The sequence below is a fragment of the Adelges cooleyi genome, unplaced genomic scaffold, assembly GCF_023614345.1.
Source record: "Adelges cooleyi isolate 19-005CV unplaced genomic scaffold, UGA_ACOO_1.1 ACOO_flye_CR_arks_rails_tigmint_CR_PRNA_8, whole genome shotgun sequence".
Lineage (NCBI taxonomy): Eukaryota > Metazoa > Arthropoda > Insecta > Hemiptera > Adelgidae > Adelges > Adelges cooleyi.
In genome coordinates this window covers 5,390,596-5,406,480 of record NW_026096513.1, presented here as the reverse complement: position 1 = coordinate 5,406,480, position 15,885 = coordinate 5,390,596, and the positions used below count along the sequence as shown (strand labels likewise).

General features: G+C 30.2%; 2 protein-coding genes across 4 annotated transcripts; both read left to right on the top strand.

Annotated features, from left to right (window-relative positions):
• Nucleotides 1-323: 323 nt before the first annotated feature.
• Nucleotides 324-6,309, top strand: LOC126845704 (E3 ubiquitin ligase Rnf157). 3 transcript variants are annotated; one of them, XM_050584544.1, is made up of 13 exons: nt 324-622; nt 1,588-1,706; nt 2,416-2,618; nt 2,691-2,878; nt 2,941-3,095; nt 3,165-3,386; nt 3,625-3,782; nt 4,023-4,116; nt 4,238-4,369; nt 4,446-4,539; nt 4,608-4,726; nt 4,837-4,891; nt 5,815-5,935. In XM_050584544.1, exons 1-12 carry the CDS (start codon nt 535-537, stop codon nt 4,843-4,845), a joined length of 1,581 nt encoding a protein of 526 aa, XP_050440501.1. In that variant the 5' UTR covers nt 324-534; the 3' UTR covers nt 4,846-4,891; nt 5,815-5,935. The 3 variants fall into 3 exon arrangements, with proteins under 3 accessions (XP_050440501.1, XP_050440500.1, XP_050440499.1); XM_050584543.1 differs by lacking the exon at nt 4,837-4,891 and having other exon boundaries at nt 327-622; nt 4,047-4,116; nt 5,815-6,309; XM_050584542.1 differs by lacking the exon at nt 4,837-4,891 and having other exon boundaries at nt 328-622; nt 5,815-6,308.
• A 1,855-nt stretch (nt 6,310-8,164) lies between these two features.
• Nucleotides 8,165-10,760, top strand: LOC126845839 (T-cell immunomodulatory protein). The gene is made up of 4 exons (XM_050584773.1): nt 8,165-8,509; nt 8,575-9,208; nt 9,280-9,929; nt 9,996-10,760. Exons 1-4 carry the CDS (start codon nt 8,492-8,494, stop codon nt 10,509-10,511), a joined length of 1,818 nt encoding a protein of 605 aa, XP_050440730.1. The 5' UTR covers nt 8,165-8,491; the 3' UTR covers nt 10,512-10,760.
• The last annotated feature ends 5,125 nt before the right edge of the window (nt 10,761-15,885 follow it).

The following is a 15,885-nucleotide window of genomic DNA, read 5'->3' as shown; positions in this document are numbered from 1 at the left end:
ATATTATATTATTTTATATATTATTTTATAATATATAACCACAAGTGTTGCTTATGTTTTTTCTAATTACGTTGTATCGACAGTTTTATTTCTAAAACCGAATAAGACACGTCAAATAAAAATTCGGCATTTCGAACACACTGTAAAGGAATAAATTCAAAAAACAAAGAATAATAAACACAAAAGACTAGAGAGCCAAATTTTAATCAAATATAATAATCTCGTAAATACTAAATCAATTTGTATGGCGTTCGTTTTTTTGAATTTTGTTGTATTTTGTGATAACACGAGATTGATAAGAATCTCTGATAATAGGTTTGAAGTTAGATACGATTTTGAATTTACAGTTATTAAAGTAAACAAATGAAGTCTGGAGCATGGCATTGTGAACGTTTACATTATTTTATGATCTGACCTTATTTGATAACACATATTGTACAGATAATAGCGAAATTCTGGTGGCACGTCTAATAAATTATTTAGTCGTCTGGTCAATGTTTTTCTGACGATTTCTTCAACACTGGATTTGCTAATATGGGAATATTTTCCAGCCGACAAAATACTAGAGTTGAAGAAGTTGACAATAGTTCAAATAATGCGTACAAGTACCCTCCAAAGTCTGGTAAGTTTAAAATTCGGTCGACTATTTATTTAAAAGTTTCACATTCAATAACAAATTGATTTTAAATGAAAACGATTTTTTTTTTAAACGCACTGTAACAATATAGTTTGTAAGCAATTATTATGTGAAAAGGATTATTTAACAAATAATGTTGAAAAGGAACTCGTTGCAAAATGAACGGATTCCTGGAGAGAGTAGCTTTTATAGGAATGATGCTTGGAATTGCTTTGTGTTAAAATAAAGGATCGTGGAAAAATTTGTTTTTGTTTGAGGAATTCAAATGAAAAACAGTTCCTTTAAAAAATAAAATTGTTTTCTTTGTATCTACCTACTTTTTATAAATAAATAATAGTCAACATGATTTTAAATTTTATTACTAAAATTAGCCGTCTAATATTGATTATCCGTCTAAGTGTACTTAATAAAAACGTTACCACAATTTTTGTTTATTTTTCAACTGCTCGATGGTAAAATATAAAAGTCATGGTTGGTGTAACTCTTAAGTGATTATTAACTGATTTACTATTTGAAAAATTAATACTTTTTAAACAAAATAAAATAGATATAAAAAATGTAAATTTTCATTTATATATTTTACTTAACTATTTTCTAATAATAATATTGTTTATTTATAATATTGTATATCTAAATATGTCAAAAAAATTTATAATTTATGAAACTGCAATTTTCTAAACAGCTTTGTTCAATAATAACAAATGAAACAAGTTCTTTATTTAAGAGGACTAGATCTGGAACGAGTTCCTTCTTTGAAAAAATAATGAATTGTTTTGAATTTTTGGAAATAACAACCAGGAACTGAACGTGTTCCTTTTATAAAGCAACTTTCCCAACTGATTCTTTAAATACTGAACCCTTACATTGATAATAATTCTATTAAGATAAGTAGGCAGGCAATAATTTTAATAAAAAAAATTTATTTTTTATTTTTTAATTGTCTGTTACAGGAAATTATTTCAGTACTCACTTCATTATGGGTGGTGAAAAATTCGACACTCCACAACCCGAAGCATATTTATTTGGAGAAAACATGGATTTAAATTTTTTCAGCAAATGTCCCACCACGGTTAGTTAATGAATAATTTTACTCTATTTTAATACCTACAGCTTTGCAAAGAATAAACTTGCATTCATTTTTAAACAAATAATTCCTATGAAATAATTGAAGAATAATTAATTACATACATTTTTTTGTTGCTAAACTTAAGACACAAAAATCTTGGTATAAATGTCTTAATGTAATTAATATATGGTATTTTTTTTTTACCTAGAACCGATGGTCCAAACATGATTGACCGCTCATAATATTTTTTATTTTTTCACCATTATTTAAAACGATAATTTTCACAAATGAATAATTGAAGAGTGAAAGTGTCAAACGTTCCAAGTGCCAAAGTATAAAAATTGAACTTTATAATTTGATTTGTATTTTATTCATTACCGGAAACACTTTAACATATTTTTGAGTTTTAAATATGATTGTTTTTTTTTATTAATAACTATTGTTTTCTTGAAAAATTAAAAAAATTGTTTCCAGTAATGAATAAAATACAAATCAAATTATAAAGTACAATTTTTATACTTTGGCACTTGGAAAGTTTGACACTTTCACTCTTCAATTAATGTTTTGTTATAAGTTTTAAAACAACTTTTTTTTCTATGTTACAATCAATACTATATTATATTACAGTAGATTGGGCCAAAAGTAGCAATTTTTAAAACTAAATCTTATCTTATTTAATATACGTATTTTTTCTGTTTATTACAAAATGCAGTTTCCGTATCCGCCGCCTGAACCCGGAGAGCCGACGAAACCTTTAAAAAGTTTAGTGAATATCAGAAAGGAATCATTACGCTTTGTGCGCACCGAAGAAGGGAAAACGGTTTTCAACATTGAATTCATGTTCGATTGTGACGCCCCTTGTTCGATTACTATTTACTATTTCTGCACCGAAGAATTCACCCCGAGTGGGGTCTCGTAAGATTACAGATTTTTTTAAAACATACTAAATCATTTCATACTGATATATTTTGGTAATTTTTCTTTTAGGTTCAGTTGTCGCGATCCGTCAATGACATCTGAAGTATATCATTATAAACGAGGCTCAAACCAGCTATTCAATCAACCCCAACATATGATCGATCCAAGTCTGTATAATACTGAAGATCTCACGTATATCTTTAACAAAGAAATCATACCTATCGCGATACATTGTGTGGCTCACGACACCACCGAAGGTAGTATTTGCGTTATATTGACGCGTTTTCTTGGGAATTTATTTTTCAAACCTTTCTTTTAGAAACTCGACAATCTCACACCACGATTGCGGTAGTCGAACAATATTCAGACGGTTCGTACATTTTGAAAGCATTAAAACAAAAATTATTCGTGGACGGCCTGTGTTATTTATTGCAAGAGATTTATGGTATCGAAAATAAATCGACTGAATTAAAAGTTTGTTTTGTGTTATTCTACTCTTAAAAATAGCATCATAGTTTTTAATTACATAAATTACAATCGAAGGACGCCGGCGACGAAGAACTAGAAGACGGTAGTTCTGAGTGTGTGATTTGTATGAGCGACATGCGAGATACGTTGATTTTGCCCTGTCGCCATTTATGTTTGTGCCAATCGTGCGCCGATTCTTTACGATATCAAGCGAACAATTGTCCAATATGTCGTGCACCATTCCGTGCACTCTTGCAGATCAAAGCGTTGCAAAAAACATTGGACAACAATCAGAGAGTAATAAAAATTTACCAATTTATTTAATCTCTTAGTACTATTTTATGAAAATTTAGTGTAATTAGGAAAATGCAATTATTTGTTTTTAACTAAATTTCTTCATAAATTACACAAAAACAAAAAAGTTGATATCAACATTGATTTAGGTTAATAACAAAAATGTGTTACAAGTTCAGGGTCTGTCTGACCCTGAACAAAGTTTAAATTTAAATTAATAACTATTAGCTTTTTATTTTAGATTGATTTGCGTACACCGTACGGATACGAAACAGTTCCTCTAATCGAAGCTCTAAATGGTCCGAATTTCCGACGGTATAGTAACGCTACTAAAATGACCGGCGATCCATTGTTGGAATCTTCACCGGACAGCCAATGTGCAGGTCTTAATATGTCTAAGTAAGTTATAGTCGCGTTTAAATTCATTTATTTATTTTTAATTTATTAATACTAATTGGGACCCAAGATTGTTAAATATTATTTTATTACATAACCTTATTATTCAATTTATCGAAGCAAAGTAACTATAGATCTGGCGATAAACACAGAGTAAAACACAGAAAGTTGATTACTCTCAACGCTGCGTCCTAAGTTTTACATTAATAAATATAGGAAATAATTATAATTAAAATAATTTAGAATGAGTTTGGATCGTCTGTCTAGAAAGAAGTCTAGCAGTATCGACTCGCACGGTGAATCGCTAAGCCCGAGCGACAATTCCATAAGTTCTAATGTAAGTATTTCAATGTTTAAACTGACAAGTGATGAGTTGTGATTGTAAATGCATTTTTTTTGTTTATACATTTATAAAATCTTATATTTTTACTGAAACGATAAACACCTTGACATTTTAGGCAATAGGCGGAACATCAATCAGTGATAAATCGTCAAAAAGTTCAAGCAAAGAAGAAACCAAACCCAAACTTTCTATAAAATGTAAAGACCAAGTTAAAGTGGTCAACGAAAAAGGAGATCTAGAAGAAGAGGTACAAACATTTCATGTATAATTAGGTTTTTTTTTTTTCTATTTACCGATTATTACATTATTGAATTTAATTTCAGACTCAAGACGAAGACAGCGAGGCTGAAAAAATGTCTCCTCTGTTGGATTGTGGAAAAACTTTAGAACAACATCACGCAGCTGCCCCGACAGAAAGTATGACGTTGTTGTTATGTGTAATTCGTAACTTGTTTTATTAACAATTAGAAATATTTATTTTACAGAAAAAGAAATCAACGTAATACTAAACCATGGTGCAGACGACGCTGACTGCTACGGAGAATGTGCAGCACGAATGTTAGTCGCTCATCAAAAAGAAAAACCTCAATTAACGGTTTCTCAGGTAAATTAAAAATATTTATATGTATTTAAATAAATTGGCTTTTTATGACTTCTACTAAAACTACTACTTGAATTGGTTTTATTTCTTCGAAATACACATAAACATTTCAGAAAGAATAAAAGTTCAAAAATGCATTGTAGCTCCATTTTAAAATATTTTTTTTAAGTAAGTGAATTTATTTTTATTATAGTTGGAATATTAATTAAAATAATGGTTAAAAATGCAATATCTTAAGTAATATTATTATGATTTTTGTGGACTTGGCTCGTTTCGGTTTGCTACAAAATACGACTTCAATCTTTTTTATGTTTCAATTATTAATCCATCCGGATCAAATAATAGGAAAACAATTAATAATATGAATTAAAGTCCAAGTTAAAATTCATATTTGGAAAAATCTCACTTAATTTGTTGTGTTCGAGCACTCAATATATTTTACACCCTTAAATGTGTTAATGTCGTCCACCTAAAATTAGTTTTCGGACCACTACGACAATAGTTATAGAATAAAGGCAGCCTAATGACTTGTATTTAGTAAACATCAAAGTATGCAAAATATATGGTGTCATATATTAATTTTATTTTAAGGCCTCACCTAATTTTACCGAATTCCCATCAATGCGACGTCTCCGCAAGTCCTATAAAAACATTATTTGATAAATTATGTAATATATAAATATCAAATTTGTGTATCATATTTGTATTTTATAAGACGGTATGCTCAGAACAATACATTTGCACTCGTCCTTTACAAATATTAGTATCATAATTATTTTAAATAAAACTAACGCAAACCCAACGAGAGAAGCCACAAATTTCCATTCCTTATGACTTATCCTTTCTATCCCTATTACAATTACTTGTAAAAAGGGGATGGGTCATAAAAAGGAAGAGATTTAGGGATGAGTCATAAGGGGTCCCCCCATTGTGTTTGCGTTAGTTTTGTTTAAAATAAATTCAATATGTAAATATTACAAATGTGTGTACATTTTTTTATATTCATAATATGTCAACGTCTAGGGCCTAGGCTGTAGTTGAGTTTATAAAATATTCATACGTGCATAACAGATATATTTTGAAAATTTCAGGAACGAGTATCGTTACCCGGAACCCCCATGAGTACTGTGAGTCAACGTTCCAGCGGCGAGAGCTATACGTCGGTCGGTTCTTCTCGTTTGTTACTCGCAGCTTATGAAAAAACCACTCCAGTTTGAATACGTTATTTCCTTTTCATCATTGGCTATTACCGCCGAAGTGGTTTCGGGGATTGTATAATCCCGTTTAGAATTAATTAATGAATCTCATAAATGGGGTATTTTGAGTAATTAAATTTCCATTGTTTTCATAGGAAACTTAATCACTCTAATATTAATGGCTATCACTCATTGTCAAAATCTTGTTCGAATAAAACAAGTAATTTATTTTTATAAATACAATGCCGTAGGAGTATTTTAGAAAATAAGAAAAGAAAAATTGTATTCGCCTATTGTAAAAGTTTAGTTTGTATTTATATTGTATATATTATGAAAATTAACATAAATTTAAAGCGTGTACTTAATGATAATTTCCTTTTTTTTTTTTTTAACAATTATTGTAACGCACGTTAATTTATTTTGTCGTTTCTAATAATGTGAAATATGATCTGTGATGATTACTTATAAATTATAATATTATGACATGACGAAAAAAAAAAAAAACTATGTATAGTGTATAAAAATTGCAAAGTAATGCATAGTAAGTAAACTATTAATCTTTAATTATTTATTATTATCATTGTTCATCATTAATAACAATACATATTACATGTTTTTTTTTAAATAATATTATATTTTCATAAGTATCTATTTATTGAATTGTTTATTATATAAATATTATTTGTACTTTTAATATATATATTATGTATCACGCCATGGTTTTATAATAAATAAAAAAAACACTATTTGTTTAAATATTAGCTAAATATACTCTGTGTATTATTTATAACCCTCTTAAAATATTATGTTCACATTCAAATTAATTATTAACCGTTATAAATAACATTTTTGTACCTATTCTTAACGGAATTAACATTATCTTCATTCTTGTATTTAGTGTTGAAATCGATTGTAGTGTAAGACCCAGCAAAATCAACGATTCAGTTTCTTCTAAAACCGTCATTGCCTTTTTTTTCCAGAGGAGGAACAAATTATATTTTTAGTGTCACACATTTTAATGTTTTTATTTATAGAGGGTCTATATTAATTGAATAGAATGGAGTATTCTGAATTTTTCGTCAATAAATTAAGCAATTTCTTATGATTTTAATAATCCATAATAAGTACTTGCTATAAGCCAATAGTTTTATTCATTGAAAACTAAAATAAATTGTTTTAACACCAGTAAGTAATGTAATATTAAAAGTTTCTACATTAGATTTAATTTAAATATTACAATAATTTAATATATGATTAATTTTAATTAAAAACATTTTAAATGTATTAACATTTGAGTAATATGCAGTTATGTTGAAATTTTAAATATAGATATTTTTTTAAATAATTTATTTGGAACAAACGGCTGCAGGTTATTTGTCACTCAGTCTAAACAATATATAAATACATTTATTAGTGTCTCGTTCAAACCTTTCATGGATAATAATGTTTTTTTTTTACAGTTTTATAGATTCCATGTATTTACTTTAAACAATATATGTTATTATTTTATAAGATAAGGTGTAACGCTAAGCTGATTTTTACTCAATGTATATGGTGCAATCTCCTACACAAGCCACCAAGAGATCATAGTGTAATGCACTTAATACTAATAGATAGCTATTGCCTATTAACAATAACAATAAAAAATGTTCAAACACAAAAGATTAGATAAAGTTCATTATACATTTCGTCACGAGTTATGCCTGTTTTGCGTCTCTTAATTAGGCAACAAATTACTAAATATTGTTAATCGTTATTCCAAGTGGGCTACCACATTTTAACATGAAATAGTATTGAATGATTATTGGACGGAGCTTCCGCCTGTTGAGTGTTGACCTACTTACATTAAACGGGTAAATAATAATAATATACTCCATAGGGAAAGCTTATTAATGGGCAATTAAAAATCTTTAAAAAAACTCACAACAAACTCATTAGTTAAAATGTGTAGTGTGTTCTGTAAAATTCGTTACAGAATTCTTATTTATTTTACCGAATTTTTATTTCGAGCTAATCGACAACTGTGGTAAAATAGCCAAAGGTATGTCGGCAACTGGCGTTATCGATTTTTGCAAGATGGCAGCCGAGTAATAAACGCACGGCCGCCCACACAAAACCGGCGGCCATGTTGAGTTTATCTCGAGTTGCCGGCGTACCTATTGGTTTTGGCACGTTGGCAGTGTTGCGCCGATGTGCGATAACACGACGGCTGATTATAAAAAAAAACTGTGATGCGCTATTTGATAAATGATACTGTATTGATCTTTATGTCAGACTATTGTTTTGTGATCTGTGGACAACCTTTTGCTATTGATATTGCTGTGCGTAATGCGTTAAAGTTTAGTCATAATAATATTGTATTACACACATAGGTCGTTTGTTCGAATATTTGTTTAATATCATATACCTACACAGTTAAATTGTGCTGCCAGCTTTTTGTGTAGAAAAATTGTAATTTCTTCTACAGCCGTGCTGTTGCAGCATGTGAGCTGCTCACAGTCCTAAATAAAACAACTGACAGTAATGTGAAATTTGGAATCGGATGTCAAAGACAAATACTTAACGTACAAACATGATACACTGTTACATTGTGAGTATATTGATAATGTACTAACTAACTCTTTAAGAGATATTTTAATTTTTTTTTTTTTACAGTTGTTATTATTGACTCTTAGTCATTTCTGTGTGGCGAGCGATATCACAAGTCCCGTGTTTGGTTATGATGCTCGTGGGCAACCAGCAGCATTTGGAGACTTTGACTCAGATGAACTCACCGACATGTTTATTCTTAAAGATCAAGGTCAATCAGTTGAGATTTGGTTCGGATCCAATTTAGAGCCACTTTTGAAACCAGGTGACGCTAAAACCAAGTGTAAATTCAAGGACCATCAAATCACATCAGTGGTACCAGGAGATTTTAATGGTGATGCTCTCATGGACATACTTGTTACCGTTAAGAATATCACACGTTCTAAGGGTTGGTTCACCACAGAATCTCCTTCAGACGAGTTGGACGTACATATTTTGTGGGGTGGATTGTATCAGTTAAACTGTTCAGATGAAACTAAACCACTATTTACAATTCACGATCAACCCTTAGTCATCGACTATGACAGAAACATGATAGTAGATTTATTTGGTGTTCAAAAAGCTGATGACGGTACGCTCCAAAGGAAATTTTGGGTTTTTGATACTGACGGCAACTACAAAGAAATTCTTATGGATAAGAGTCAATCGAATTCCACGATTAGAGTGCCGCAATCACACGGTTTTGTTGATATAGGCGGAGGTAAGTAAAAACAAAATGTTCAATTCCACGACAATCTAGCTTTTGTTAACTGCAGACGATTTTATTTTTAGATATTTCACCAGACTTGTATTTAACGACTGAGGACGGATACGAAGTTTGGCTGTTTGATTCAGAAAGCGGAGCGTTTGTTTTCAATCTAACCATTCCATTTCCGGACAACTTATCGGTAGTAAATGTCGGTCAAACTGCGTTTATGGATTTACAACTGACCGGACGCATGGATCACATAGTACCAGTGTGCTTCGACAAAAAATGTACCAACAGTACAATTTATTTTTACAATTTGACCCGTTGGTATAATCTGGGAATAAATTTCCACAACGGAAATAGCGTTTGGGGTTTCGTACCGCCACAGGCCAACATGCAGTATTTGGAAACCATAACCTTACGACCCGGAGATTTTAACATGGACGGATATCCAGATTTGTTGGCCACACTGTGTCTGGGAGGCGACCCTAAAAAGTCCAAAGTATTTTTGTTGGAAAATATACCTTGCCCGGGGGTATGTGAAGGGTTCGACCGTACTTTTGCCGTCCGCTGGGACAGTCTTCAGCATATAAACAAGAACACGGTAATGGGAGCCTTTTATGATTTCTACCAAAATGGTATACTCGATGTTTTACTGGTGAGCGGTTCGAATGCACAATACAACATGTCTGCGTTCAGGAACAGCTTAGACTATGACGCTAATTTCCTAAAAGTGAGTGCGGAAATAATTGAAATTTTTTTTTTTTTTTAATTGATAGTAAAACATTTTTGTTTTCAGGTAATGGTCGTTACGGGCTTGAGGAATAGCAAGAACGAAATGGTACCTAGTCGCCTTGGCAAAAAATCGCGTACGTTCGGTACAAATTTACCTGGACCAAAAGTCAGTTACCTGACAACCACTCAAGACGGCGACCCACGTCAGGGTACCGCCACTCAACTGCCCCAATCGGCCCATTATTCTCTCTACTTGCCGTACACCATATTCGGACTGGGTCGTACACCCAACTTTGTCGACGAGCTGACGGTGTCCGTGTTAAACGAAACACGTTCGTGGACGCAAATCATTCCCAATTCCCAAATGGTAGTGATCCCGAAGCCTATCAACAATCCCAGTGAATGGAACGCCAAACTATTCGTTACGCCGAGTCGGCTGATATTGCAAAGCGCTTTCGCCTTGGCCGGAACATGTTTATTAATATTGGTCATCATCGGTGTTTTGTACCTTAAAGAGCGACAGGAAGATCGCATTGAGAAACGTATGGAAGCTCATAAATTCCATTTTGACGCTATGTAAGAGGTATTTTAGTTTAGATAATTACACAATTTATATTAATATAAATTTTTGTTTTGTTTCTGTGATTATACATTTTCCTTTTTTTTTAACTCGTTAATTTATATTAATTTCTTTAAAAAAAAAATGTTAATTTGATTCGATAATAATATTATATAATATAATAATATGAAGATGTATATATTTTTGCTTGTACTATTGAAAAAGGTAAAATGTAATTTACTTTTTTTATTACATTTAATCGAATTGGTTCATATTTGTGGTTATATTTTTAAACGTGATTTCTACCTTTTTGAAAAATATTTTATTTTTCTCAATCAGATTGTACTATTGAATGTATATTATGTGTTTCCTCATTAGTAGAGTTAATTTAAAAAATAATCATTATCAAACTATTTTTAACTAAACTATGTATGTATAAGATCGTCTGTGTTGAAGTATTAATTCGACATTGACTATATTATTAACTTATTTTATTAATATCATATAGCACGTCATTATAATACAATTATACGAAAAATAGTCGTTGTTACATTATGTTTTAAATCATTTAAAATAAAAAAAAGTATAAACGATCATGTGTCGCAATAATAATTACGATATCAAAAACACCTATTGCGCCTACCAGGCCGCTCTTGCAGAATGTGTGACTTGCAACCTGAGTAAATTTCTGCCTTTTTAGCCGAACCCGATAGAACATTCAGAAATCATTTGTTACTTGTTAGGTTTCAAAAAAAAGGGGGGGTGGGTAGGGCAATAACGTGAACAATACTTAGCTTAGGGAAAAGTATAAGTTTATTTTCTGATTTTCTAATTATGGTATCAGAAAATGGTAAATATTTTTTTAAAAAAATATAAATCAAAATATTTAATTTTAACCCTTTTAAATAAATATAGCGTTAACATTGATACAAAACCGAATTGACGGAATCGTAAATTACAAAAAAAAATTTAAGAAAACCACTTGAGGGGGCTTTACATGATCTAATAGAAACTCAACCATATATATTATATTATGAATATATATATATACATATAACATATATGTATATATAACAAAAATTCACAATTATTGAAGGATGTTTACACACACAGTGAAAAAATTCAATCCTTTAAAACTTTATGGACATGTGTTTTTTAAAACGGAACATATGTTTGACGACGGTGATTTTCCAAACTTTAAAAGCTGAGTTGGTAGTGAAGAAATTAGAAAGTATTTCATGTCTTTTTTTTAATAGGAAATCAATCGCTATTAAATGAGATCCGTTCTTCTAACAAAATATATAACACACCGTGCTCATCGACAACCAATTCATTTTTTTTTTAATCTGGCAACCCTAATCACACTGTATTTTAAGTGCCTAACCCCCCCCCCCCCACAACTTTTTTTTAAAAATTGTGCAATTATAACAGAACAAATTATCACTTGAAAAAAATGTACATAGTACACCAGCTATTGAAGACTGCAGCACGTGGTCCGTGTATTTATTCTAGACAGTGTACACACGCTGGGCATTGTTTATCTGTATCATCTGTTCGAAGAGTGAACGAACTCAGAACTCTGAGCGTTTTAAGATTTCAGAAGTAAACAGCATGGAACAAGCAGGCTTTAGGTGTATTATACCTACTTATTATAACCGAAGTGATGTCGGATGTGGTTTTCTTATGAAATAGAGTTACGGATGAGCCAAGAGGTGAACATAATATAATATATATTATTATTTTTATTACAACACACGATGAGAGATAATAATCGATTTGGAATTCAAGGTCGCTTAGAGACGTAATATACTACTACCTACTTAGTGTTTTGATTTTCTTAGGACGAGACCGAGAATGTCGGTTACCCGCTTCGCATCGTCGAATGGTCCATGAAAATAAATAATCTAAAAAGGGACCTATATAGTATGTACACTGTAAACAAGTCTTCGTGAAAAATAAAAATAAACCGTTTCGCTCTTAATTAGTTTCCGTTTCAAAGACCGATCGTCATCATTTTTATTACATTATAAAAACATATAGCAGAGAAATAACGGTTTGTATAATTTTGTTATTTTTTTTTATTATTAAGGTTTTTCTATAAATAGATAAAAAAAAAAATTAGTAACATATAATATGGAACATAAAGGTAATCTTAGGAATATTTTGTAGATGCCGGTTGTAGTACCTACCATTATCGTATAGACATGTTTAGTACATTTTGAATAATACAAAAATCATTGTATACAAACAAAGATGATACGAAATGTTTTGAATAAAAATTAAATTAAAAAAAAATCCTTTTTTGGTGATTGCTAATATACCAATAAAAATCAATAACATTGCCCACAACAGTTATTAACAAGCTTTAAAATAGTTGAGTTATTTTAAAAAATGTTAAGTTAAAAATAAAATCATACCTATATTGTAAAGGTCATCATAGTCACCTTTCATAAAACATCAACAATATAATATTTGAAGTGTTTACAATTTTTAATTATCCACTATAGTCTTTAGTTATTCACATAATATAATAATATTGTTAAAAATAACCCATTTCCAATGTATATGAACACTTTTTTAGTTATAAACATGTGTGTATACTAAAAAACAACATTAGGAATGCTACAGCTATAAGATGCAAGTTTGTAAGAACACAACATCTTGAGAATTTCCGTTGCAGACAAATAATATTGTACCTAACCTAAGTTGTTGATTATCCGATTTATTTGAAGAGTCGGAATCAAACTGATTCCGATTCTCTACAGTGTAGAGAATACTCTACCCTTTTTTTTGAATTTCTAGAAGGGAAAAAAACTGCTAACAATTTTCCAAAAAAAACGGGTAATATTTTTTGTAAATAATCAGTTATAAGAAATAAATACCCTCCAAATGCTGTGGAGTATAAAAGTTTTGGAAAAAAGCAACATTAAAATTTTTATTTTTAGCAGGAAAATAATGAATAATGGAATCAAAGACAAACTTAAGGCAATGTATTATCACGAAACTTTTAAATAGTAATATCTTATATCAGTATTAATTTTATTTGATAGTTATACATAATCACTCGTATGTATTTTATTTAAGAATATTATCATAATATAATATTATATTAAATTACCTACAGCTGCACACCGAATACTATTATGTAACTTGTTGGTAGTTTTTAAGCACATGACCTAAGGATTTCTAGTTTATACCGTTTTTTCACACAAAGAGAGATGTAGGTACGATTTTTTAAAATTTTTAGGTCACATCAATTTATATTTAGTTATTAGTACCTTTAGTCCAGTGGTTTTCAACCGGTGTGCCGCGGCACATTGGTGCACCGTGAGCGTCTTTGAGGTGTGCCGCGTTAAATCTTAAAAGTTGTATAAGTGTGTAGTATTTCCTCGTATTATACGTATTTACAAAAAAACAATGGAAAAACCGAAAATAAAATGTACAATTTTTTTATATTATTTTAAAAAATCATTTTTTCTTCAATCCCATTTTTCTGAAGTATACCAGACGTCTGGACCGGTTTGTTTTATTTAGTTTTGATTAGTTCTTTTTTATCTACACCTCAGTGGTTCTAATGTTTATAGTTAGTTTTTTTATTATTTTTGTCTGTGTTTGTATGCTAATATATAGTGCATGGGACACAACTGTAGTTATATTATGTTATTATTATACTCGTCGCAAATGATCTGATCGTTACACGTCGCATAATATTTAGTTTATTTTATGTAACAGTATATGTGTTTTTTTAAATTTAATTACTTATTTGTATTCAATAATAATTATTATTATGGATAAATTTATACCTCGTTCTGCTAACAACACTTAAGTGAGTCATGAGTGAACCAACAAAAAATATTATCAGACGTCAGTATCATGAAAATTATTTAAGTATAGGATTTTCTTGGTCGGGTGATGTACATGATCATCGTATAAAACTCTATTCATCATTGCATTAATTTATTTTACAATCATTAACTCTTAAGCCTAATATTCTAGATTCTAGAATCAAGATGGTATAAGAAATAAATAATCAAATCTATGGTTTGATGTGCTACAAGAATTTTGTAGAAGATTAATTGTGCCATGTTGTTAAAAAGGTTGAAAACCACTGCTTTAGTCCATAGTTATGGATAGTGTGGTTTACCTACAAAGGTTAGGTTAGGTTAGCTAAATAGAAAATCTACCTAATAAAAACTAAATTTCTCTAATGTTCTACAGAGAGTAGATAGCCCACTGTGGACTGTCCACTTATAACTAGTGGGTAATATCTACCTACATAGTATGGTATACCTGTCTAGTACTTACTTAATATTTTACCTGAGAACAGCTCTCAAAATTACCTTAAATAGCCTATCTAAACTATTGTTGGGTTAGAAGTTAGGACTTAGGTGTATCACATTTATAGAAATAAAAAACCATACAATGAGAATTTCCTAAAGAAAGTCACATGAAGCTACAGTGAACAATTTTTGGAGCTACGTTTTACTGGAAATAAATTATGTATAAAACAGTATAATAATGTATTATGAATGAATTTTCAAACGAATTGGGACCTTTTTTTAATTCTCCATATTAGGCTTTTTATTTATTTTGTAATTTGTATGTATGTTTTATCCACGATCAATTTTCAACAAAATATAAATGAAACCTATCATTTTTTCAGCTACAATAAGTTTGTTGTTAAAAGTCTATAGGTAATTAGGTACTCGAAGAAATACAATAATATTGAAATAGGAAAACAATTGGGTTTTTCAGAGAAATTTTTAATCTTTTGCTTTGGAAGTGGAATTTGCATTTGATGATGCGTTACCTAATAACAATTAAATGAATTAATCCGAATAAATATTTTTTTTTTTTTTTTTGTAACGTTAGATCATAATGTTATGATAAATACTTTTATTATAGATAGATGGTTAGGTTAGGTCGAATAATAACTGTTAACACGAATATCAGAACTTTATTATTCAATTTTGCAACCGAAACTCCAAAATGATCCCCCCCCCCTTTATATATAAATTATATATAGGTATATTCAAATATCGTGTCGTTCATTGTGTTAATTGGAAATGAAAAACAATTATTTTATACTTTTTTTAGTGACAGACCACTTATTTTTTTGAAGTCGGTTTTTTAAAAAATATTTTTTACAGCCAGGGATGTGTTCTTATTAATTTCTTTTTTTTGTTCCTGGACCATGATATGTTCTAAACCGCTGAAAAGATTTCTTCGTGTAGCAACTATATATATGTATCGTGTAGATGAGAAATCGTGCGTGAAGGGCGTTTTTTTGGGCTTAAAATCAAATCAACCTCTTCCCTTCTTTCCAAAATCGAGGAAACACCGGTCAATTAATGGAAAATTTTACCCTAGACCCGTGGGCCGTGACCTCTGTATT